The sequence below is a fragment of the Trachurus japonicus genome, chromosome 7, assembly GCF_045865225.1.
Source record: "Trachurus japonicus isolate A0001 chromosome 7, Traja_1.0".
Lineage (NCBI taxonomy): Eukaryota > Metazoa > Chordata > Actinopteri > Carangiformes > Carangidae > Trachurus > Trachurus japonicus.
Genome location: NC_140913.1, coordinates 12,487,986 through 12,514,683, shown reverse-complemented (window position 1 = coordinate 12,514,683; position 26,698 = coordinate 12,487,986). Strand labels below are relative to the sequence as shown.

General features: G+C 42.8%; 1 protein-coding gene across 2 annotated transcripts in view; it reads right to left on the bottom strand.

Moving 5' to 3' along the window:
• Window positions 1-12,057: 12,057 nt before the first annotated feature.
• Window positions 12,058-26,698, bottom strand: part of mtor (mechanistic target of rapamycin kinase) — an 84,015-nt gene continuing 69,374 nt past the window's right edge. For both annotated transcript variants that reach the window (XM_085781259.1, XM_085781258.1), the window contains 21 exons: window positions 25,799-25,916; window positions 25,046-25,243; window positions 24,575-24,675; window positions 24,291-24,387; window positions 24,057-24,155; window positions 23,798-23,920; window positions 23,263-23,445; window positions 22,585-22,719; window positions 20,617-20,791; window positions 18,264-18,399; window positions 17,754-17,901; window positions 15,858-15,980; window positions 15,210-15,292; window positions 15,042-15,114; window positions 14,881-14,955; window positions 14,206-14,341; window positions 13,557-13,622; window positions 13,381-13,461; window positions 13,043-13,123; window positions 12,674-12,779; window positions 12,058-12,573 (listed from right to left, as the gene is read on the bottom strand). In XM_085781259.1, the coding sequence (XP_085637385.1) occupies window positions 12,558-12,573; window positions 12,674-12,779; window positions 13,043-13,123; window positions 13,381-13,461; window positions 13,557-13,622; window positions 14,206-14,341; window positions 14,881-14,955; window positions 15,042-15,114; window positions 15,210-15,292; window positions 15,858-15,980; window positions 17,754-17,901; window positions 18,264-18,399; window positions 20,617-20,791; window positions 22,585-22,719; window positions 23,263-23,445; window positions 23,798-23,920; window positions 24,057-24,155; window positions 24,291-24,387; window positions 24,575-24,675; window positions 25,046-25,243; window positions 25,799-25,916 (2,353 nt within the window). In that variant the 3' untranslated portion in view covers window positions 12,058-12,557. The remainder of the gene's footprint in view (window positions 12,574-12,673; window positions 12,780-13,042; window positions 13,124-13,380; window positions 13,462-13,556; window positions 13,623-14,205; window positions 14,342-14,880; window positions 14,956-15,041; window positions 15,115-15,209; window positions 15,293-15,857; window positions 15,981-17,753; window positions 17,902-18,263; window positions 18,400-20,616; window positions 20,792-22,584; window positions 22,720-23,262; window positions 23,446-23,797; window positions 23,921-24,056; window positions 24,156-24,290; window positions 24,388-24,574; window positions 24,676-25,045; window positions 25,244-25,798; window positions 25,917-26,698) is intronic.

The following is a 26,698-nucleotide window of genomic DNA, read 5'->3' as shown; positions in this document are numbered from 1 at the left end:
AATCATTGGAGTTTAACAAACGTCTACTGCTCAGGCATACTTTCACCTAGAGACTCCATTTAAACTTTAAACAGTAGACACAAGTCTTGTGTATTGTCGTATTACTCCACGTTTTGATAGGTCATATAGTTTTTGATCAATCCCTGATCAATGACCATGATCATTTTTGGAGAAATTATTAGATTATAATGGGTGCGTATTGCACGGAATGTTCGTGTCAGAGTGGGTGACATCATCGGTTAGAGTGGGAGAGATGCCAGAAAAACTCCAGATTTTTTCTCTATCCAAACTCCAAACGGCCACAATTTACACTCTAGACACATAATTTCGGCCACGGTTGTAGACGAGCTCATCCTTGATCTCTTAATCTGCTCAAAATATCAGAGAGACTTACAGAATTTAAACTCTGAGCCTCTAAGTGCGGCCACGTCTGTCTCTGCTCCTCATTGAGTCCAATACAAATATTTTCTGAGAGAAGCAGAACGGCCTGATGTTTTAAAACTGCCAGCGTCGCCAAAATATTTACTGTAGAAACACCAAATCTTACCGAAATTTTCAGTAAGTCCTTAGAGCAACGTTGATCTGTGTTTTGTTCTGATAGGAGTTACCGTTTTCTCACCCTAAGCCTAAATGTGAGGCCGGTGCAGAGGCAGAAAATGGCTCTTTTTCTCCACGTTTCTGTCTGTCTCAGCCTGCGGGGGCCCCTATCGCCGTGGTAACCTCTTTGATCCTCAGGCCAGAGCTCGTTAACTTCATAAACAATCCACCTGGCGCTCGTTTAAATGTTTATAAACAGAGACACAGCTAAATCAGACTGACACAGGATGCAGCTACTAACTAACTATGTGTCAAGTCACACACACACACACAGACTCTAGAGCCAGCTTCATGTGATTACAGTTATACACACACACACACACACACACACACACACACACACAGTTAACCTAATGTGGTTACAGCTCCTCCATATCAGTGCTTATAGAAAGATGATCATGTGTCTGTCTGATCAGCTCTGTCTTGACCTTAAGATCGTGGGTTTGATTCCCATGTTGACAGAGATGGCACAACCCGCAGTAGCTCCCGTGGCCCATTCAAAATTTCCCGAGAGGAAATTTTCTAGTTATAAAGTGTTACTGTAAATGTGATAGCAACAAGAGTTAACATTGTTGTGTGTTCACACATCTGGAGACAGCTGCTAGTGAGTGATGGACTGTGATGAACTCACTTTTCCTGGTGAACTCTTAATGCTAACGTTAGCTATGTAGCACATCTTATAAATGAAATTGTAACCCTTCAATCAGAGATTGATACGCAGCGACAATAACTGAGAACATGGTATTAACATAACTGTGCCGTTTTAACAACAGTGGCATCAGTAATATTGACAACACAGCTGGTCAACCAGCCATGAGATGATAAATGTTGTATTTCCTGTGGTAAGCTAAAAGCAACAGTCTTGACTTGTTGCAGGAGAGAGGCAGCTGATGGTCAACTGAATCCACCGGGATTTAAGCAAAGGGCAGATCAGCACCCACATGAAAACCTTATAGCTTTTCCTCCATTTTCTCCACAGTGCCCCCAACCCATCTCATGCCATTCCTCCCGCTTTCCCGTTCTCCCACCACCCCCACCCCGCTCCCTCTATCACACCCTAATCGTTGAGACTTACAGAAAAATCAATTTCCACTACCCAGTGGAAAGGCCCAATGTTTCACCACTGTGTCTGATTGATGATGCGCAGACGCCATCTCACACCCCACTGCTTTTTATAGCACCTCAGAGTTGGTCGCCATTCAGCGCATTTTTATGGCAAATAATAACAGGAGATGTAATAGCTATTCCCCCCGGTGAGTAAATCTGAGGAGGGAGACAAGAGGATGGCCCGCCCAGACAGCTGGAGGACAGTCCCACGTCAACAAGTTACTTAGGCTGAATGATTGGGTACATGGCTGTGAAGGGCTCGGGGCAATTCAACAATCAGATGTTGAGGCTGCCTCTGAGATCACCACCATCCAATCAGTTCTTAAGGTGACAACAACAATATGCAGCGTTAACATGGTGCACGGTGCCCAGCGCCTGCATCACCCCCCCTTCCCTTTCCCCTGCTGTTAAACCAGCCTGCAACCAGTGTGCCATCCACTACTCCCATTAAGCTGGCCTGCTCTCCCTGCCTTCCCTCCCACCAGAAGCTGCCTACATTCTTGTTAATAATTTCCATGTTTTTGCATATTTTGCATATAAACTGCTTTTTTTGTATTTATTTTATTTTGATTATAGACACTTTCATGTAGATATGTAGCATTTTAGCATCTATTAACATCTATTGCACATCTGCCCGTGAGGGATCCTCCCTCCTCTGTTGCTCACCCTGAGGTCTCTCCAAATTAAAGGGGTTAAAGGGATAGTTCAACATTTTGGCAAATTGGCCCATTGCCATAATTGCTATAGTCATAGCAGTAGGTTCGTTACCTTTATTTGTCGGTGTAAGCTATTTTTAGAACGGAGGAGCGGAGCGGCGAGCTGCTCAGAGCTACGTTACGGAGGCTAATGGAATTTCTTGGTTTCCCTCATCAAACTCATCAAATACAAAATCCCAAAACTCCAAAACGCTTTCGTGGACAAGTTGTGACCTGCACAATCACCATGCTGAGATAATAATGGAACATTACGAAACGGAGCCGTTTTCGAGGTAAATACAGGGTAAATACAGAGTCTGCTTGCTGAAAAACTGTCCCTGAACGCAACGCGCATCAGCGGTTTTGCATGAATTTACCTCTAAAACAGCTCTGTCTCGTAACGTTCTATTATTATCTCATAGCGTGGTGATTGTGCAGCTCACAACTTGTCCACGACAGCCTTTTGGAGTTGTTAGGTTGTGTATTTGATGAGTTTGATGAGGAAAACCAAGAAATTCCCTTAGCCTCCGTAGCATTGCCCTGAGCAGCTCGCCGCTCCGCTCCTCCGTTCTAAAAATAGCTTACACCGACAATTAAAGGTAACGAACCTACTGCTATGACTATAGCGATTATGGCAATGGGCCAATTTGCCAAAATGTTGAACTATCCCTTTAAAGGGTTTTCTTGTGAGGGTCTAAGGCAGGGGTGTCAAACTCATTTTAGTTCAGGGGCCACAAAGAGAGCAATCTGATCTCAGGTGGGCCAGACCAGTAAAATAATAGCAAAATAACCTGTATGAGAACTCTAAATGTTTCCCTTTGTTTATACTGCAAAGAAGTAAGTACATTAATGTCACAGCCTGGCTCTTACAGCCATGACAAAGACAAGAGAGACCACCATGGCAACAATTAACAAATGTTTATTTAACAATAAATGAGGAGATACTGTAACAAAGGACCGGAGCATGGGGTGTGAGTGTCAGTAAATAGGTATGTATAGCATGTTGTGTGAGTGTGAGACGTATGTGTGTGGGGTGTTGTAAGGTGCACAACACAAAGGAGCAACAAAGTAACTAAGGGCACTGCATCGCCGTCACCGGTACCTGCAGGAGAGGGGAGAAGGAGAGAGAGTGAGAGCAATCAGCAGGCCTGGCTTTATAACCTGGTGACACCGGGCCCAGGTGTCACCGGCAGGCCTTAATCAGGAGGGCGTGACCAGCGGTATGGCACCAGCCCACCACTGGGGACGCCACATTAATAAGATGTTTACAACAACTTGAATTTTCTTGAGAAAAATACGTGTAGTTTCAACAATATTCTTCTGCCTTCTTATTTTCATTTGGCACCCCTCGTCTAAGGGCAGAGGATGTTGTTACAGTATGATGCTATGTAAAGCCCTTTAAGTCAAACTGTTTGTAAAAATGGGCTATACAAATAAAATTGCCTTGCCTGTTCCACGATCAGTGGCCATGGTATCAGCTACCAGCCTCCACTCAGCCAGTCACATTACCGTAACTCAGTCCATACAGTAGAGCGTGCAGATATTTCCAAGAGGCTTGGGCCCCATATGACTACACATGGATGAGACACGTGTGTGAATGTGGGCTAATATTGTTGGTGCTTCTCAGAGAGTTGCCCTCCTGAGATTTTCACACGTCCTCAGAAAATGGCGGTGATAACAAAAGAGAGCACACGCAGTGAGAGAGGAAACAAGGGGAGACAGGTCAGGGGACGACCGCAGACACAAATACGCAAATCACAGATCAACAGCACTGCAGGAGGAGATCTGTAAATAATAAACCTGTCACAGTTTTCCCCCAGAGGAACCAGCAGTTGAAGCTATGAGGCGGAGAAGAAGAAAAGGAAGATGAGGCTGCAGTGGTTTCATGATGAGCAGAGCAGAGCTGGAGTTCAGAGCTTTTTAAACCTTTATTTCAGCTGTAATGCTGTGATCAATGTCTTCGCCTGCTGAGGCAGAGTGAATTCACACACTGTCAGTTCAACTTTGCTGAATTTTTTTGGTGAATATGTGCAATTGACCAGCCGCTCCGACAGGGCAGACCTCCTGTCTCTCTCTTTCTTCTTTTAGTGTTGTATGATATCATCCAGTCTGATCTTGCTCTGCCCAACACAGAGTAACACGAGGGGAAACCAGAACCACCAGGTTCTGTTTCAGCACTAGCAAAACCTCTTTCAAAATTATTTTCTGTTTCTAAAGTGTTTTCAATTTCTTCATAAATATTAATAAATAAATAAAATACCTAAGGGGAAGTGCTGGAAATTTGACATGATCAACTTGAATGTAAACAGACGTAGAGAATAATCACTGTGAAGCTGTGAAGAGATGAAGAACAGTGACAGGTGAAAAGATCAGATCTGTGTCTGGTGATGAGGCGTCTCTAACTGTCCTCAGACATAAACACAGCATCGTCCTATCATCACCTTCTCCTCATGGCTGTGATGGTTTAATTGCAGCTGACTGGAGGAGCCAGAGCTTCCAGCTGTGTACGTGTTAAACTCACAACACTGGGATCACAGTTGTCGGCAGAGACACGAGGGGTAGGTGAAGTGATATGAATGAGAAATGAGTGAGCCTGGGCCTTAGTCTTAAATCTGGTGGAGATAGAAGCTGCAGAGCTTAACACCACAGTATGACAATAAAGCATCGGTTTCAATGAAACACATTAAAGGGGAGAAAAAAGATTCTGGACTTTTTTTTTTCTTCTCCAAACTACCAAATGTCATTTTGAGTTGTGTTGAGGCACCAGCTCTGTGTCAGAGGTGTTATGTGTGGAAGGAGCTTTCTTGGCACAGATGATGTCCATTAACAGCATCAGCGTAAAACAACAGTGTTGCTGAGCCTCACTGCTGCTGCTCAGGTGAAACCAGCAGAATAAATAGTCAGGAAGCGTCTCTCATGTCAGGATGATTCCAGGAGTAAGACCGTGACTCCTGTCTGTCTCTCTCTGCAGCTTCTCACTGAGATCTGAGATCTTCTGCAACGAGATGATGGGGGGGAAATTGGGCAGCAGTGATGTTTTTAAGGTCCTATTTTTTGTCAAACTTAAACGTTTATTTAGAAAAACTGAAAAACTTATCTTTAGTCTCAGTTTGAACTGCGGCTTGTGTACAGTCAGTGGCTGAGTCTCTGCTCCATGATTCTGTTCACTGTGCTTGAAAATTAAGAAAAATAAGAAGATTGTAGCCCTCGTATGCATGCACACACACGGTTAAGAACATTGTAATTAAAGTCAATAATCAGTGTGAATGTGTGTATGAAATGTTGGCACAGAGCTTTCTGATTTGATCCAAGTCTCCTGCTGATTTTTTGTTTACTTTTTCAACTGTGTGAAAATGTGAAGTGCCATCTGTTTCCCGTCTCTATCTGCTGTCCAATAAAGCTGAAACACAATAGATAAATGTCAAATAGAATAACGTCAGGTGCTGCGACTACTGCTGCTGCTGCAGCAGCTGCTCCTACAGTAAAGCACCAAGACAAACCAACGTTTTAACAATCTTTATTTATCCAGGGAGGGATTTTGCTGAGCGTGCAGCACAGTTATAAACTCCCGATGCATTCACACCTGGGAGCTGCCACACACAAGTGCAGAGCAGCGCCCGCATTGTGCTGCAATCCGCCAAACAGCTCCGCTGAAGCAAATACAATGCTAAGGTCACTTTTGGTCAGACAGTCCAATAACTGCATCAAGGTTGGAATAATATTATCAAGCTCACAGCGCTGTCCTTTGACTGCCAGGCAACAACACAGCCTCCTGTCTGTGCCTCTGTTACCACGCCGTTGAACACATGGATGACTCAACAGGCCTGGCTCTCAGCTAATGGAGACCTTTACCTCCCCCTGACCTGAATCACATCACCAGGGGTTCACATGCTGGTGGGAGGAGGGGAAAGTGGTTTCCATCACCAAAAAGCCACCCAAAAAACAAAACAAAGAATCAAAGCATAGGTGTTTCACCTGTTTGTTCTTCCTCCAGGATTTACCTTCCACAGCGTCACAGTGACCTGTCTGATGCACCAGCTGCTGTGGCCGTGTTCCTACATCCACACATCAGAGCAGTGGAGCAGGCGAGTAAAATGTCACCAGAGCCGCAGGGAATAAGAGCAACAACTGGAAAAACACACCAAGAATATTCAGAGACAGCCTCTCTCACAGTACAACAATGCTCCAGTTATTTCTTTAAGTGCAGTCTGTGGAGGCAGTGATAAACTAGAATCACCTTTTTGTGCTTTTTTCCTCTGCAAACAGAGGAACGTTATGTCACAGTGAAGCTGACAGTGACTTTGATATTTCACCACCAAAATCGTATCAGTGGACAAATCTGAAGAAATTCTCTCGAAGCATTACTGAGATAATGTATTCATGAGGAGACAGAGGGACGACCTGAAAACATACTGCCTCAGCCCTGACTGCCTGCACAGACACTGAAGAAGTGCTACTTATGGCACCTTGATGTTTTGATGCGTGGGTCCCCGTTTTGTTCTGTATGATTAAACAAGGACACACACACACACACACACACACACACACACACACACACGCACACACGCACACACACACGTTTCATGAAGGAAAAATATTCAACATTAAACCTGAAGAATTAACTTAATGCTTTTGGTGAGAAATTCTGAATATAAAAACATTTAACTCCACAGGTTACCTTCAAATCTTTTGTGTTGTGCGAAGTTGTGAAATAGCTTGGAATCATGGGAGTTGTTGTTTTCACCACCATTACCTCAGCAACATGGAGTTTTACCATGATTCAAATCTTGAAAATAGATAACGTTAAGAGATTACGGATTACCAAGCGTGTTTGTGCTGTAGAGCCGTAAAGCAGTCCATGTGTCTTGCGAGACGAGATCTTGGACACCGAGTCGGAGGCGCTGATCCCGCAAGGTCGGTTATCGGCCAAGAGACGCTAGGTGGAAGGCAGAGAGCCTCCATTCTCCCAGTAACAAACCATTTAACCTTCACAATTACTCTGAAGCTGTTTTACAAAGGTGCAACTCCTGCACTGCAACTCCTGCACTGAAAGCCATATTTTGTGTGTTCTCTGGTTCAGTGTTGGACTCGGCACAGCTGAGTCACTACCCTCTGTCCCACCTTAGCTTTTTTATATTCCATCTGTGTCTATGGCTGTAAACTATGTGTGGGTGTTCGAGCACCACCAAGTTAGTGTTTTGCTTTCCATTATCATCATGTGAAAGAATGTTTGTAATAAATTTTGATTTCTAAAAATCCAACAAAGGGATCAAAACTGACTAATCTTAGCCTCTTTATATTATTGCCATTTTAAACCTAATCTGACACTGTAGTCCATTCCTATCAGTAACGGTGTGTGTTGTTGCTGTTCTCCTCAGTGTGTTGGTGAAACTATCTCTATGAGAATGAATGAAAACAGTGGAGCTCGAGGTCGCACAGTTAAACAATTGCTGATAAAGCTCCGTGAAGCCGAGGGGAGTCTGGTTCACAGCAAGCTGGCTCTTTTCACAGCATAGAACTGCTTTCAAACCATCATAAATTACATTGTTATGTAGGCAATAGATGCTTTTAACTACCTATACATTTCTGGCTCACGATCCAGTCCTATTAAACTCTGGTCTCTGTGGTGGCCCTGAGAGGTGGCACTGCTAAAACACACGCACTAATGCAATCATTCACTGAAAAATCAAAAGAGATGTTCATCAAGTTGACAACACATTCGTGATAAAACATAAAGGTGTAACCCAAACCACATTGCTTCCTCTCTCTGTTGCAAAAAAATTAAAAAGTGAAAAAGCAGGTGTTGTTATTATTGCTTTAAACTTCGAAAGTCATCAATGGAGATTGAACCACAAGTCCTCGAAGGTTACTGTGTTATCAATTTTTTGCAGCTCATATTTTGTAATATATTGAAGAAGATATTTTTTTATTTATTTGCAGCACATCTTTCTATTTGCAAATTAGTTTTGTTTTTTTTTAAGTTGTAGTGCATTCAGCTGTCAGGACCACTGTAGGTCCCAGATGTGTTGTGTTTGGTGACCTACAGCTCTGTACTCACCAGTCAGCTCAGAGTCTGGTCCTCTGGTCTTCATTTTGTGGTAGAAACCACCACAGAGCAGCAGAGTCTGTCAACACAAACATGAGCAGACTGTGCGCCATTTGCTAATGTCGCTCGCTATTAAACTTGCCATTTTTCAAAACGGTTAACTACTTCACGCTGCCATTTGGAGCAAACCAGACGCAGTTTGAACTGGCCCAGTTCTTCCTCCTGTCCTTCATTGACCTGTTTCTGGTTGGTTAGAGAAAAACATGGTGTAAAATAAATACAGTTGTTATTGTGGATACTGTCTTTGTGGTGGAGATTGAAGTCACCACATTACTTCAATTATTTCATCTGATGCTGGTTTTTTAACAGCCAGATGACCGCATGAACACAACATCTCTGCACGTACGTCTCTGATGACTGCACTCGGGGGAACATTAATAGGCAGGGTAAACAAGGCTGAAACTGGCAGGAGAACATGTTTGAAGTGTCCTTAGAGAGCAGCACATCTCGGGCAGGCTAAACTGCTGTCAAGTTCATCGATACTTGCTTTACACCACAGTGCACAAAGACAGCCCGACTCCTGGCTGCAGGCTCCCGCTTTAAACAACTCCAGAGCCTGCTATCGAACTCCTCCGGGCAGCCATCAATATCGCCTCTGTCTCTCTACCCCTCTCGTCACAGCTGTTGGCCGTGCCACAGAGAGAGGGCTGGAGGAGGGGGGCTGTGTAGCAGGAGAGACAAAGTGTTTTCATAACCATAGGGAGGCAGAGGAGGGTGTTGTTTCCTGGTGAATCCACATCCAGTCTGCTCTTAGAACTTCGCTTCCTGCTGGACTCTTCCTCTCCTACTGAACTTAACTTGTGTAAAGTTTCTCCTCCAGCTCTGCCACTTTATACCAGCTCCACACACTGTTGCAGCAGCGACAATACATTTTCATGACACCTAATTAGACCCGGTGTGCCGCTGTCAAGCTGAAGCAAAGACCTGCGCTCTGTCCCACATCACCTGTGATCCCTGAAGAGAAAATGAATTGCGTCCCTCTTTTTCTTTTTTTTTGCCACAATCACTAGAAAATCCTTCCACTTCTCTGAATTTTAAACTGTTGCTCTAAAAGAAGAGCTGCATATTTAGTAATTCACCATGTTACAAATGCGGAGCTCATTTCACCTCTACTGCAAACTACCATGAGAGGAAATAAGAGAACTGGGGAGCTGTGTTACTGAACACCATCCACAACTCTGCCCGAGTAGGAACTGCTCAACATGAGATGAACATGGTTTGCAGTCAGGGGTGAGAGAGGAGTGGATGGTATAATACTCGATGTTCTGTGTTATTATCCAGTTAGCAGCTGGGAGCATGTGTAGCCACTAAGTCACACAGATTGCTTTTGTTGCTGGAACCAGTCGGCTGCTGCCTCTGGGCTGGGAAGGGATTTGAATGAGTACAAATATCTCAGGGTCTTGTTCTCAATTGAGGGTAAAATGAAGCGTGAGATCGACAGGGGATCTGGTGCAGTGTCAGCACCAGTGCAGCAATTGTGCCAGACTGATGTGTGGGCGTGGAGTCTGAAGGTGAAACTACGCTCCAACACTCAGCCACGGTCCTGAGCTTTGCGTCCTTGCATCACGTCTACAAAGGGATGAATTGAGTCCCCTCCACAGGGTGGGGCGGGGTCTGTCCTCAGGGACGGCGTTAGGAGCTCAGACATCCAGCTGCTTTGTGTCAGTGGGTTTTCAGTCAAATCAAACTGGTAGAGGATGCTCTGACAGGAATTTGGGAACACCTCGGGATCTGAAAGGAGGAGCTGGAAGATGATGCTGACCTAGATGGCCTGGATGGATGAGTGGTAGAAAATATAGCCATGGACTATTTAGTCTGATAAGGCTTTTAGAAGACTTAAAAAAAGACTTTTAGAAATGTCTCCACCTTTCTATTGGGGCTCTTTTTATTATATAAGTTTATTACAGTTGGAGCGACCTCATCTGTAAAGATCAAGGACAATAAAATGTCACTATGGATGTCTGGTTAAAAGTTCAAGTAAATCAATCTGATGGTCTCACAATGTTCTTATCTTAAGTTATATCTTTAACATTTGAGTGTTGAGAAATCAGAGGTAATTAGAGTCTTTTAGGAGAAAATTTGAATCTTCTCCATCCTGAGAGCATCCTTCAGCTTCGGCTTGTGTGACTACACTCCAGATATGGTGATGCAGGAGAGAGCACTTATGAAATCTCTATGGGTCATGAGAAGCTAAAGAGGGTGCAAGGAAGTGGAATAACATCCAGGGGGGAGCTCTTGTGGAGGAATACAAGCTCAAGAATGGAGCGAACACTAACAGGCAGGAGAAACAGGTCTGGGGGCCCGGTGGGGGAGCGCAGACTCGTGGATGTGTTGCTCCATCCCATCATTTCTCATGCTTTGGCTCAAGGTGCTAGGCCTGGACGGCTTCATGTGACAACCGTAATGGCTGATGGAGCGGGGCCCGCCATGTGCACAGCCTCCGCCACCGAGCCCTTCACCCTCCCTCATTTAGGGACATTGTCTCCCAATGAGTATCATTTGTCACCAGCGACTTGCTCCATGCAGACGCTCATGCTGTTTTTCTGTGGCCCAAGCCCATTTCCACAGTTGGTAAACAGCTAAATCCCTCTCCCAATCAATGCAGCCTATTTAACTTGAGCTATTGACTCACTGGGCCCTCAACAGACCTGAGAGGCTGAAAAAAATACAAATTAGACAGGTGAGAGGGAACAACAGAAAATGGTGACGGAGACTATGAAAAGTCACATTTTCAATAATGAGCTTTTGGCGGCAGGAGGGAAGAAAGTGACAGGGTGGAGGTAAAGGAAGCAAAAGAGGGGAGAAAAAAAGAAAAGGAAAACAGAGGAGGAATCGATCGATATGAACAGATAATCACCAGGCCTCTGTCCCAATGTGTAAGGAGTGTGACATTGCAGAGGTGGGCACGGCAGGGAAGAGATCAATGGGCTGCTTTTTGTTGATCCGTAATCCTTAACTATCTATAAGTAATTAACCTTCAGAGGAGAATGCAGGGAAGAAATAAATGGAGAAATAAGAGCAGGAATACCAATGAGCTCTGGAAAATAGAAGCTACCTTGCATTGGCCAGATAACAGCAGAGGAAACCAAATTAACAGTGGCCTCCTTTACTGCTTCTGCAATTTGCTACATCTGATTTGTATTTATTTGTCTGGGATGCTTGCTGTAAATGACTCCCTCTCCCTGTGGTCTTCACACAAAAAGAAATATAATAAACAAACTCACTACTAAATTTGATCTCATGTGACAAGTAAATGTTCAAATTTCTTGTTTTGTTCTGGTTTTATCCTCTGGCTGCTGCTGAGTGCCTCCTCTCCCAGAGTGTTTCCTGACAGGACGTTGTTAGGAGTCAGAGTGCCCTCTGTGGGTGTTGGAGGAAAAACAAGGGGAGAGGTGCACCTGGCCGTTGAAAAGAAAACCTGCTTGATACCAAAAAGATATTTAATGCATTTGACTTTTATCCTTTTCTATTTATAACCACAGCATGTGTGAAGAGACAAGCAGCCAAATAACACAACCTCTACTGTCAGATGAACACAGCACAGTCACAGTGGTATCTGTACAGGGTTTATTGGCACACAAATGCCCATACAGTATATTATGATTATCTCAAATCAAAATTTCTGTCCCATCTTACTTCAAAGAATGTTCAAGTTAGTAAAAGGCATACCATGTTATGGAAACGTGTCACATTAATTCATAACGATACAACGGACTTGTTTCTAAGTGGCATACAGTGTGTGTATTAAGAAACATCATAACTTATTATTACAATATGGCTGCTGTCAAAAGCTTGAAGCGAGTGATTATGGTGTTAAAAGCTTGAAAAAAGTCATCTGGAGCAATGACTGTGTTTTGACTTCATCTGTGATCATCAGATAAAAATTGAGCTCAGGATTTTTTCTCATTAACTTAAAACATTTCACTGGAAAAATCGTACAATTCTACAACAGCAAAATAAGAACAAAGAGAAAAAAAAGTACTTTTTTCATTGAGGATCTGTTTGAGTTGAGTGCTGCTTCGAGGTTAGCCCTGGCGGCTGAGGGAGGCTCCTCACCAAAATGGACACCTGAAGATAAGAGAATAAAGTTCTCATCAGAATCATTGTCATTTCAGATTAAAACAGGTTTTAGGAGGATCCCTGCTCTTGCTACATTCTGAGTACTGACCATCCGATGTAGCACTGGCACAGGTTTTCATGTGATGTGGCTTGCTTAATGAGGAGGTCAACTTGTACTGGCACATCCAGAGTCTCATCGTGAGAAAAGTCTCGACCTGTGGGGAACAAATTCTCGTCACAAAACAAGACCTTTCCCAGAACATTCAGTTTCTTCAGATTTAAAGCACAATTTGTACAGATGGTAATGTACTGTAAGAATCTTTAAACCACTAAAAGCAGATATATTAATTCTGACAAGGTGCTTATTATTTCCTGCAAAAACATCATGGAGAAAAAGAAAGTTATTGTACATAAGCTGCCATTAAGTGTATAATCTACGTATTTGTAGTTTGTGCCTGTTGAATGCTGCAGAACTCACCTGTGAGTTTGTCCCTCACTCTGTTGATAATCTGAATGGCTTTCTTGTTGAGTGCTTCAGGTTGCACCAAGCCGTCTCCAACTAAGAAAACACAAACACGCTGACATCAATAACAGCTTACCACTGAGAAAAAGGAACGTTGGAGTGCTCTCTCTCCATCAAGACGGGAGGAAATCAAAGTGGACTTGAGTGCTGTTGTACAATAGCACAGCAGTTGCTGCAATCATTTATTACAGCAAGAAAGCTCGGCATTGTTCTGGTGAAGCAACCAAAGAAAATCTGAAAGGCTGCGAGACAACACGTGAGCCATGGAAAGACAGACTGAGCTGGTAACTCACTGAAGGAGTGAATGGATTCAGGCACTGTGGTCCCTGGTTTCTTGTGTGTGCTCTCTCCTAGATCTATGCCCTCGAGAGCCTCTGCAACAGGACAACACACAGACACAGGTTTAGACAGTCACATTATAAAGCAGAAAACGGAAAAGCAGTCGCACTGCTACGGCTCACAGACTCACCCACTGACTGTCCAGCTGTGTATGAGTCGGTCCTGGTGCGGGAACGCTTGTTTCCTTTGGTGTTTGCTGGAGCAAAACAGGTAAGATGTGAGTTTCTTTTTTAATTATTCGAACTAAATTTTGGCATGTTTTAATGATCGAAGGAACACCTACAGTAAGATCTCCTGTATCATTAAGATTCCTTTAAAAATAATAACAAAAAATAATGACCATCACTTATGATGAAGCTAGTCTATTTCTCTGTTGTGGATGAAGTGTCTTTCCCACCGTGGAAAGACTTGTTCACCTGTGTTCACTTGAATTTAACCAACGACCTTTAGGTGTCTGCAACTCTTCTTTAACCATTGGGTCAGTTTCTTTCCTGAATATGAGCCACACAGATTTCCATTTTACTACTGAGACAAGATTTTGTTTTTTCAGCCTGATGTGATTAAATTTCATGCCCCACGTTCTCTACGAACTTAAAAAAATAAATAAAAAATTCAAACATTGGTGTTAACCTTGACAAAGCTGTAACTAATTTACAAACCTTGACTTATCATGGACTGAGTCAGTCACATCCACTTCAGTGTAATTGTCATTCATGCTGCTGTGCTCTTTTCAGGCTGCAGCATTTAATTTGCCTGTTCTATGGGTTTTTTCTCCTTACTGTCCATGAGCCTCCAGTTGAGCAGTGGGTCGTAGACGAAGGCCTCCAGCACGGCCATGACACTGTCCCGGTGCTCCCTGAGCACCTCCATCACTGTGTGGCAGGTGATGCGGTAGTTACCGTCCAGGCCCGTCACCTAGCAACCAATCAGACCCAAACCTTATTATTGGAAACAAAGCTTTCACAGCATCAGAAGAAGTGAAATCAGAGGTAGTTTCTATCTTGTGTTCATCAATCAATCTGGTCGCTGAGAGCAGAATCCAATCCAGTACTTAAAGGTTTGCTTGAGGAGCTCCCGCATAAAATACTGAGTTTTATTTCTTAATGCTTTTATGTTTAATTCCTTTTATTCTTTGGTTATTAATTACATGCCAAAGTGAGTCATAACTTCTGATAAAGCACTGCACACTTGGGAAATACTAATTATTATTTTGACTGAAATAAAGAAGACACAGAAGAAGCAGCTTAGAAACAGTTCAATTTAAGTCCAGGAGTAAAGTTTTTTGTAGCATCAGTGTAGAGGACTTTGCAATACTCGGATAAAAATAGGAGCTTCATAACAAGATTTTCCCACCACAGAGTTTTGGACTCTCCAAGCTGAGCTGCTTAGAAACTAGCCAACACAACACTTTGTTTAGAGGTTACTGCACAATAGGATTGAGCAGAGGTGTCTACCTCCATGGCGTTGGTCAACATCCTTGTCAGTCGGAACGGGATCTTCTCAGGGAACTTCTCTCTGGTCATGGCCACCTGTCAGGGGTCAGAATGACACTGAGTCTCGGTTGAATCATAAAGAAAAATCTGTGACAATGTATCGTCCGAAAATCTCATCTCACCTCAAAACAGTCGCCAAAGTCGATATGGAGGATCTTCCCACTTAACCGATCCAACATCAGGTTAGACGGATGCCTGACAAAATAATGGAAACAACATCTTTGTTACTATTTCATGTTCATTTTCATTATTTGGAAATAATGTGTCAGACATTTGGCCAAGGAGCTCACCTGTCACCCAGTCCGAGGATGTAGCCCACCATTGACATCACAGCCAGGGAGCGGGTGTAATTGGTCCTCCTGTCAAACCACACCTGGACGAGGAACAACAACATCTGAATTACAGGAGCTTTCCTGGATCATGACATTAGAGCAGAGCGGTGTGGAAAACAGCAAAGAAAATCTCTGGCAAGCTGCGTGTAACATCTTTCCAGACACTTGAACATGTAGAACATCATGTACACGGGGTGCTAATGTTCCTAAAAATGGATTCAATTTGAAGGTGTGTTTGTGAAGTGCTGCTGCTGAGTGGTTTAAAGTAGGACACAGACACAGAAAACTGATTCTTTGGGGATTATAACTGTTTTATTTCACTACCGCTACATTTCCCTCGGTAATTAGAAATGTGAGACTGGACTAAGAGTTTTCTCCTCTCTGTTTCCACTAATGAAAACCTTTCCAAAATGGCTGCCAGAGCACCATGGAGCCACCCTCTTCAGAAATGTTCATTTACACATCTGTATGTTATCTTCTGTATAACTGAGCACTCTTGACATTTTCCCACAGAGCCACGGGAAGGTGCAGACCGACACTGGGAGGATGAAGTGCACTTGATCATCCTCCTCTGTGTCAACACAGCCAAGGCGCAGAGCATCTCACCTCGGAGGAGGGGCTCTTGAGCCACAAAAGCTTGGCCAGGTCATCTCCAGCAGTGTTGTTGACAGCGTGTTCAAACACCTCAACCTTCTCCATCAGTGTCAGGTGGTCGTAGTCTGGGGCCATCTGAAACACAGTCCAATGCAAAGCTGTTTAAACTCATTCAACTTCTGTTAATATTAATGAACTATGAATTTCACATGCAAAAGTTAACTGGAACTTTGACTCTATTGTGCACAGCATTTGGACTTGTGGTACAGCACCTGATATGACTGACAAACTCAGGGTTAAAGACTCCACCATGATGACTGATGGTGTGAAAATGTCATCATTTAACTTCACAGCAGAGTCTGATGTAATTTCAGTTACCAGGAGCGCTGCTGTGCCGCATGCACCCAGAAGCAAACATCATTGTTCACACACGTCTTGTTTATTTTGAATTCCTGCAACATTTTCCCTCTGATTAACTACAAATCACAGCTGCTGTGTGATGTGCTTTGAAGGTTAATATATTATTTAATGAATATAAGATCAATTGATGTTGATGGGCACGTCATACTGAATGTTTACCATAAATGTTGATACCTGCCACAGTGAAAAACAGAAAACTGTGTGCACATTCTACATGTTAATGTAACTACTATTAACAGCTTGAAATAATACTGCAATATAAGCAGGTCTTAGGAAAATCTGAATCTGGTCCCATGACAATGAGGATGTTAACTGTGTTGAAAAATTTGCTGTGTGTCTCCCTGCGGCTGTATATTTGACAGCAGAGTTAAATGCAAACCTTAAGTAGAACTGAAAATATCCAGATTGATCATTTACCTTTAACTAACTGTAAAGTTTTGGATTCTGAATGAAATGGGTCGGCACACTCTCTCTTAAAGACTACAATCTGTCACTGTCTCACTCTCCTGTCTTCCTCATCCTTTATCTAAAACTGATTGATGGCCTGACTGACTCACTGGATGGTCAACTTAATTTCTTGCCATTCTGGAGGCTTAAACTGAGTGTAACACATCATTAATAATTCAAACATCATTAGCAAATGGAAAAACATGTTTTCAAAGGAAAATTTGCACAGAGGGAAATTGGCAAGTGTTTATCCGCATAAGTTTGTTTTTAAGAAACCACAATTTATAAATATTGACAGAGGTGAGAGACATTTCCTGTCTGATAATCTTGCTGTGTTGAGCAATCATATCACGTTGTTGTCGTCAACATCCTATTTGGGACCAATCAGTCTTGAACTTTGTGTCCTGCTCCTATGACCCTGATGTTTCTAATGACCCTCTGCAAGTGTTTACCACAGCGACTGTCAGTGTCTCTATCTGCTCTGTGCGCTCTGCTCCTGCTTGTAATCCAAGGCACTTTTACTTTCTGTTGCGACATTTCAGTGAGGAAGATTATTTATGTACTGTGCGTGTTCTCCTTTGCCAAATTGGACATTTCTGAGGCAGGAAGACGTAGTTAATTTGTGCCAATTAGGGACCAGTGAATGTGTTTTCATTAAAAACTGATTGGTATTCATCAATATAATCACTGAAAACAGATGCTTCCTCTGCTTTGATGACTCTATTCAGTGTTTAAAATCCATGTTTTAAAATGAAAATTACAAATAATTCATGAATGAGACCAACTGTTGGCAATAAAGACTAAATGACATGTGAGCACACATGCTCATTTACACATACATCTATATTGAATGAGATGGCGTGATTAAAATCTGCCCTGGGAATGTGACTGCTTCTAAAATCCTCAGGTTACTAAATAAGCTAACTGTCTGAAAGAGAGAAAACGCTCTAACAATGTTAACAAGCAATTTCATGCTGCAGGATAAACATACTCGCACTGATTTGATTGATTCAAACCATGTTCATCTCAGTGGTTCCTCACCCTCAACATGATGCGATGTTCAATGTTGAGCAGAATCTTCTTCTTCTCTCTGTAGTCTCTGATGAGGGCATGTAGGGTGTCACAGTGTGGTACCCAGCCAATCAGGCCGGAGTTAGTGGACAGGGGGATCACTGCGTAGCGCTGGATGCTGTTGAATGCAACACACAAACAAAACACCATACAACAAAAAAAAGGTCCATTGTCAAAGTTTCAATAATTCAAAATGAATTGTACTATTCCTCAGAGTCTGTGAGTGTGTGATGCTTATATCCCAGTGGGGACTTAAACCTGAATGCACACTAACCCACGGGGACTTGTGTCACCATCGGGACAAAAAGAGAGGTCCTCATGGGAAGAGACTGACTTGGTTTTGGGGTCAGTGTGAAGGGTAGGCAATTACTTGTAATGGGTAAGGTGAGGATAAGGGGCTAGGGAATGCATTATGTCAACGAGTGTCCCCTTGAGGATAGTGGAACAAATTTGTGTGTGTGAATGTGACTGTGGGTCTACCTGAGGTTCTTGCGCAAGGACGCCGGGTCGTTGGCCAGCAGTGTGTTGACTAAACCGAACAGCTGCATGACTCTCTCGTCCTGCCTCAGGTCCTCGTGGCCCTTCAACAGGAACATGAACTCGTGGCCGTTACTTCCTGTAGAGGGCACAAAGATAACATTGACAAACTGCTCATAAAGGGTTAAGGCGCTATGAAAGAATCTTTATTATTTTGTTGGATATGGAAGGTGTCCATTCTCTCAGTTCTGCATCATCTCCATTACCTTCGCCTGAAGCTACGTCTACTAAACCTGAGTGCACAATAAATGATTTCATAAGAGCTGCATCATTCCTAAAGTAGAGAAGGCTCTGTTCCAATAATCCCTCACTTCATGGTCACACTTTGACTTGGAGTGGCTCTCATAAAAGACAGATATGACGGGCTGTGGGAAAATAACTAATGAAAGGAAGCTCACTTGTGATTTGGAACGAGCTACCGTTGCACATCAGACAAGCCTCCTCACTGTCCATTTTTAAAACTCGTCTTAAAACCCATTTTTACTCCTTGGCCTTCAACCCCGCGTGTGACTCTGCTCTTGTTTTAGTGTTTTATGGTTTGTTTTATTTAAAAAACAATAAAACAACTATTCTACTGTGTGTTCCTGTTTTATTTTATTGCTTTTAATTCTTTTATGTCTCTGTTGTTTTGTCTATTATGTACAGCACTTTGTTTTCAGCTGTGGTTGTTTTTACAGTTGAGTTGAGTGATTTGTGAAGAACACAAAGCTTCCTCCACAGGTAAAAGTACTCAGTGAACTTCATATTAAAAAACAAGTCAGCAATTTCAGCCACTTGGTGTCAATAGCACTCATTCCAACGACGTCAGACAAGGGCATGGGATCATGGGAGTTGTATTCAATAATACAGCCATTGAAAATCAATAGGAATTTGACCTGTATAATGGTTACGGACCTGGTAATGTATTACAATTTTACACATGTACTACTTTGTGACATATTTCACTTGACGTTCTTGCATTCTAATGAAATAACACCATTTAACTCTACCCTCTACATGTTGCACTTTGATGGCAAAAAATTCAGGTAATGAGTTATTGTGATCCATAATGAATGACCAATACAAACATCGGAAGGAAAAAAAACAAGAAGGATTAGGTTGTCTGCTGGCTGCTGACTTCTTCTTCTACTTTACTTCTGCACTGTGAACATCCCCTTTAGAGGGAAAGTGACACATTGGACAGGCAACTCAAAGGACATGGTGCATTCCCATAGTAAAATAAGGGATTCTCTAGTTTTAAAAATGATTGCAAAAATTTGGGGTAACACAATTACAGTACAAATTACAAATAAAACACAGGAGTGTTCATTTTTAGACATGATAGTGTCTAAAAGCTACATATTAGAACTTTGTGACTGTATGATGTCATTTTCTCAATCTATTGACATGCATTGAAGTGAACTGGAAAATCTATGCACCTGATGAGCTCTGTGACATCAAGTTTTCAGAATGAAAGAGTGGAAAATGTAATGTAACACTGTAATTGCCATGTCAATGGAGTTAACTTGTACTCCCAGTGGAAAGAGTAAAGCAAGGCCTCTCCTAATGACAATACCAGTAAGCTATGTGTCGAGTGTCGCTAGGGGGACAGAGCGCCGACAGTAAATCTAAGTGGCCTGTAGCGGGTGACGGCTCTTAATCTGAAGTCTTGCTCCAGTGGCTGGCTGATTTATCAGCTATCATCTTTTACAGAGAATGTTGTGTAACACTTATGGGATTCTTCAGCACAAGGTATCACACTGTCCAGTGGAAAAAGTGTGAGGTAGAGTGAACCATTTGTGATTGATAATCTGAGGATCTGGCCTCAAGACAAGGGGACCTCATAGTACCGAGACAAATTTGAAGCGCTCCGCAGTCGTATTTCATATCATGCAGCGTGAAGATGAGGTGTCAGCATTAATTATTTCTGTATTCAAATTAATGCAGATAAATAGTGTTGGGAGGCTAATCGATGTGAAAGACTTCTTTGGCCTAAAGCCACGGCCTCTTGGTTTTTTTGCTGTGGTTATGTTTCAGTTTGGTATAAAGTTCATCACTGGTTTGATCTTGCCTTGGTTGGAAAAGAGCATTTTCACTCTGTTGTATTATCAGAACTTTGCCATGGCTGATGCATTCACAATAAAGCGTGGCCTTGGAGCTGTTTGTTGTATAAGTAAAGATTTTTATTAATATTGAATTTTCCCTAATGTGATGGCCCACACCTGCTGAAAGCAAATGACTAGGAATAGTTGTTAATCTATTTTCCTAATATAGCAGGTTCAGAGCCAGGGCCTGTGCAATTTTCTCCTAATCTTACCCATGATGGTGAGCTTGCGTGGGCGCTGCTTGGAGGTGATGACCTGCAGAGAGGCGGCGATGGACTGAATGCGGATGATAGGCTGGTTGGGGTCATAAGTGCCTGGTACAGCCAGTTCCAGGTCCCGGCACATCAGCAGCTTTGGAGACACATATTGCAGCTCCAGGGAGGTCAGCTGCGTGAAAAGTTGATGAGGTGGGGATGTAGCACAGGAAGAGACAATTAGTTTTTAGTTGTGCTGTGTAAAAAGAAGAAGAAAAAAAAAAAACTCCACTGACTAAACAGCTCCTGCCAACAGCGCCTACAGCGATGTGACTCTGGCTCATATGCAAATTAAGGTCCTATCTGGAAAGAATTGCTAATACCCAGCCTTTAATAGATCTCTCCGGAACATTTCACTTTCTACATCAATAAGTGCCTTCTCTGCTTGTCTGCAATTAACAATCAGTAATTTTACCTGTGTAAAATTAGACTCTGATAGACTATCTACAGGGCTTTTATGGTGAAATTAATTATAAAAGCTGTGTGGTGACTCCAGAGCCTCACCCTGCTCCGAAGCTGCATCCTGGAGAGGGTTTATTTCTATGTTAATGCCCGGTGGGGGTATATCTTCACTGCTCCCAGCATGTTGTTATGCTGCTGTGTATTTCATGGTGCTTACTGTAATGTCGCAGCAGGGAGCATCCCCGAGAGCAAGACTGTGCCACAATGTCAAACAGTGTTGTCGTCTACATTTGCCCTGTGAAGTGAGTGCACCTGACAGAACTGTTTTTATTGTCACTGCGCTACAACCCAATGATGGCTGTGAGAAATGACATCTATCAGTCCGATTTCATCTGTACTGCAGACGATACTAAACCTGGTGTTTGGTAATGTTTAAGCTATCAGCTTGGCCCAGCATCGCCCATGATGCCGGGCCAAGCTGACTGGTGAATCTAAATGATTTACCTTAGATGGATGAATCCAAACTGAAGTAGCTGATTCAACTTCAGAGATATGTTGTTTACATACAGTATGCAACAAATTGGCTATATTAAAGGTCCATGTCTTCAGGCCAAGAGGAGAAGCCTCACTGAGATGTTTTTGCTCCTTAGAAACTAAAAAACTGTATCTACTTATGTATCAAAACATGAAAAACCACAGAAACATGTCAAATATGGGACCTTTCACGCTGTGGTTTGGTGAGTAAAAAGGTTTTAGCTACTTAAAATACACTGAAAGGAAAAAGTGGTTTCAGGATTAGGAAAGCTGTACTTCTTCTGTGTTTTGTCTGTTTGCTTGGAATTTGGTAAGGCTTGATTTTGATCTAAATCAAAGCCATTACCAGAGACAAAATTAGATGCCACATAATATCCCTGCTCTCCTGGGTTTTGCCTCATGTTTTTTAATTATCCCTCACAAATGTGGTATTAAATGGGGAAATGCTGTCCCATGATGTTTCTCCATTCCTCTCTGCCTCCCATCATCCCTGTGTCTCATCACATCCTGCCATCTTTCAACACTATTTTTGGCGACCTCACCCAGACAGGGATGAATGAAAGAAGCGCCCTGTTTCTGTATCATTATCTTCCAATCACTGCTGAATCTCACTCCTTCTTTCTACCACTTATCATGACTAAGAGACAGTACTTCAGATTTACCTGTCATGAGATCAAAGAACAAGTCGGTACATGAAAGGCTAAATATATCTCAGCACGTCTGATGAGAGATTGGACTGGACATGGGCATGCAGAACTGGTGGGATGTCAGCTCCAATTTCTCCAGGAGGCATAAAAGATGTGCTGATTCTTTTAAACCACATTTCTCTGATTTACATGAGTCTACATCTTCTTGTTCTTTTGATGAACATGCAGGCAGGCTAATACTTTTCTGTACTGGACATTGATATAGATGTCAATAAAATATTAGAATCTGAAGGGGGGTTTATGAGAAAAAGAACATTTTGTAAAGTAAAATCGTTCCCCTCACCTGTGGTAGCTGCTTAGAGATACGTCTGAACACATGGTAGTAGAGATCCCAGGCCTGGGTTAGGTCTTTAACATTCCCAGAGCGCATGTACTTCCTGCACCAGTCCTGAGCCTCCATCAAGTCCCTGCCATAAGCCTGTAGCACAAAGTGAAACAAACACATTCAGTCTATGCACAATGACTCATTTAATGAAATGTAGTTGGTTTGCCAAAGCAGGTGCTGTAACCATGGATGTTCCAAGGATTTCAGGTAAGAATTTTGTTTTGAATGGTGCACATCTGCAAATGCAGTCTGAATGGAAGAATCTGAGACTGCACGAAGAGCTAGAGTTACTGGTAAGACCTGTAAAGGATATAAAGACATTCACCCTTTCTTCAAACTTTTACCGTGTATTCATGAAGCTTTTTGACACTAGTCAACAAAAATGATTTATGTTCAATCAAAAGCCAGTGATCTAATTTAGATACAAATAGAAAATTGACTGGATGTTTTTGTTCTCTCAGGAAGCAAATTGAGGAACTGATTTAGAAGCTAAATATCTCATTAGTCTGTCTGTATTTGAGTTTCCACTGAATGTCAACAACAACAAAAAACATATACAATACAGACTTTAGTTTTTGAAGGAACAACAAACAAGACAAAACTGTTAATGCAACCTATGACTGAGATGACATGTACCTGGTTGAAAGAGGTCTCTTTGAGGGTCTGCGGCCCCCTCTCCATCATGGCATGCAGAGGCTCCAGAACAGCAAACATGCCCTTGACGTTGCGCTCACCAAAGTAAAGACGTGAAGCCTCTTCAAGGCCCTCGTGCCACATCTCATGCCATAAGATGGCCACTCGGATAAGCTCCTCACTCACCTGGATGAAGAAAAATAAACATGAAAAGGTCAGGCTGCTCTTTCCTTTTGCCCCCTCAAAACTCAGATATAAAATATCAGGCACCTGGCTGTCATCTGGCATCTAAGTTTGTCAACAGATCCACCAGAGATACTTAGGCGTACAGTAAACAGTAGTGGCAGAAAAAGAAAGTTATAAAGAATTCCAAACTGCACATTTTTAATACTGAAATTTACATTTTCTTTTTTGTATGAGAACAAAGGCTAAACCTGAGTGTAAAGATGCTCAAGAAAAAAAAACTGCTGTGTCCATGTTTAAGTTGATTTTATTCAGTAATGTTAAATATATGTATGATATGATTCAGTCTCCGTACCATCATGGCCTGCTGGACCAAAGTGTTGCAGTGTTCACACATGTTCTTCAGGATCTTGTTAGCAGCATTGTGACGGGCTGTAGTGGTGGACTTGGAGGCCACAGTCAGGGGGTAGATCAAAGCCTTGAGGTGAACAGACAAAAATAATTCAGCAATTCATCACCGTTCACTGATGGTTCTACTTAGTAACAACAAAAACTTGCTCCTGGCTCTGTTTTATATCGTGAACTAACATAAGCAGTCGTGTGTGCAGAATTACCTGGGGATGATATCGTCCGATGTCTGTCAGCAGCTGGTGGATGAGGCGCCCAACCAGGGCTCGGGGGGTGTCGATTCGAGCTATGAGCTGAGGGATGACCTGGAAAAGTGGAGGAAAGATGGAATAAACATAAGATAGAAAATATATCAACATACAATAACGGATAATGGGAAAAAATGATTACACTTCTTAACTTGAATTCAGTTGAGTTTGTGTGTATGCTCAATATGTTACCTGCAGCCATGTGTCAATTTGAATGGTCTTGATGCCCTCCACCAGCGCTTCATTCACCTCAGGCCAGTGACCGTAGTCAAACCAAAGAGTCAGAACCCTGAACAGTTAAGAATAAAACAATGACATATAAACTCAAAAACTTTTCTTGCCTGCTAATAAACAATAACAAAAAAAGTGCACTTGACAGCCGACCACTAGAGGTCATCCTATCCCAACACACCACATCTGCAGCATGTTCATGAATGTGCGTGTTGTTCATTTGCTGCTTCAGTCATTTAACTCACCTGAGTGTGTCCTGCAGGTTATTGCCTCTGGAAAGAGAAATGGAGCGGAAGAAGCCCTGAACAGCAGGAACTGTATACAAGAGCAACGTCTTTGAGAGGTCCTGTGGAGAGACACAAGAGATGGGTTTTCATGCATGAGAAAATGAGAAAAGACACATTAGAGAACAAGCTCAGAAATGATTGTTTCACTATCACTGTGACTGGTGTGTTGTTCTCCATATCTTTTCAATTATGCTTTATATTAAATATTTGCACAATGGAATCTGAATATGTGTGTACAGCTCACACACCAGCTGAGTAGGTGAGGTTTGTGGCTGGAGAGGGCTGAAACACTGCAGACAGTGTGTTATTATGCACAGGTGTCCAAACTAAATATTTCTACCTCTGTTGGACTGGGAGTGTTTAGAGAAGAGAAGAGTAAATCATGCTTGTGGATAAATGTGGTGAGACTAATTCTCTGGGACTCCTCACCTCATTGACTTTCTTCTGGCCTGGTGAGGGCACAGGACTGTGGTCAGTGCTGTCCACCTCACTGTCACTGTTGCTGGCTTCACTGTTGGCGCTGGCACCGCTGGCGTGTCTCAGCTTCTTCTTCTCATCGCGTCCTTGGTTCTGGTGTTTGTAGTGCAGCACCGCCTCAAAATTCATCACCGCCCAGGCATGCCAGGCCTGTCGAGAGAGGGCACAGACTGGGTGAAGCTGGATTTCAAAGAGGTGGTAACTGGAAATGACTTCCACGTTTGTTCATGGTGTAATTTTCCAGTTTACTAAGGGACAGATATCTCCCAGGGGGCTGTAATTTTTTTCTGATCCAAACATATGAGTCTGATGTTTGCTGTGTTACGCAACCAGCTATTTGAGGCTAAAACTGAATAGAGCTGCTAAGGATGTGTGGGCATACAGCACAGGCATCCTTGCAGCCTGCAGCACAGGCAGGAAAAAACAGAGCTCTTCTATCGCCTCATATCTTTGATGAATCAGTAGAGCCACAACAAGTATAATAATCCAATGCGCAACATAAATGAGCCGTGCACGGTCCAGAAAAAGAAACTAAACAAACAACCATTTTATTGTGTGTTTGTTCAAATGGCAATAAAACGGGGTCTAAAGTTTTCCAGGTGACACATCAGTGTCAGGGAAAGCTCCTGCTGACACAGCTGGGTTTTAACTGCGTCCACAGAGAAGTCAGAAGTGAGAGGTTAGGGTCGAGAGGGTCGAACTGACCTTGTACCAGTTGCGGTCATGCTCGGTGGAATGGCTGTAATACTGCAACACTTTGGGGATGGTGCTCTCGTTGATCCCCTGCAAACTGAGCTGCCACTCCCCAAGCTTCAGGAAACATCTACATGGAGGAGAGAGTGAGAGAGAGAGAGAGAGAGACAGTCCAACAGAAGAGGGCATGAAATTTGGGAATGATTAACTTTTTGAACTGTAGACACACAACTCACAAATGCCCAGTGTTAATGGGCCTGACCAGTGCAAAAGGGGCTACAGTTCTGCTTTAACCCTCAAACTGGAAATATAAAAGGAAATTACAACTTCACAACATTCAACACAAAAAAACATCTGGACTTTATCAACACCATAAAAAGTTACCAAGGTCAGAGGCCAATGCTGTTAAAGAAGCTGTGCAGTGATAACTTCTCCAATAAATACATGACTACATTAGCAACGAGGAAACAGTTGCACTGCTGGGACGAGGCGCAAAGACACATCATGAGTCCTGCTTATGTTGTCATTGCTTATAAAGACTTGGTAGTGACAGTAAGTACACCCAAGGGCAGTTCATTAAAAAGAGTGAGATAATAATACTAGACTTGAAAATTGTTCCAGCTTTTATCTCAAGTATCTCGACTGAAGGCAGCAGAGTGTCCTTCTACTGAAAGGTTCTGGGATCACATCCGGAGATTTTCAATAATTCAAACTTTTTCGGCTGGACAGGGAGCTCTGTGGCATCCCAGAGGGGACGAAGCTCCATCCATCACCCAGAGAAACACATGCTTAGGGGCAAGTAGTCTAACTAGCTGTTTGTCAGGTCCAGGACGTATAATTCACATTCGTAACGGCACTAAAAGGGAGAAACTGGCAAAGAGCAGCATTGACGACCCATCCATCAGATGAATA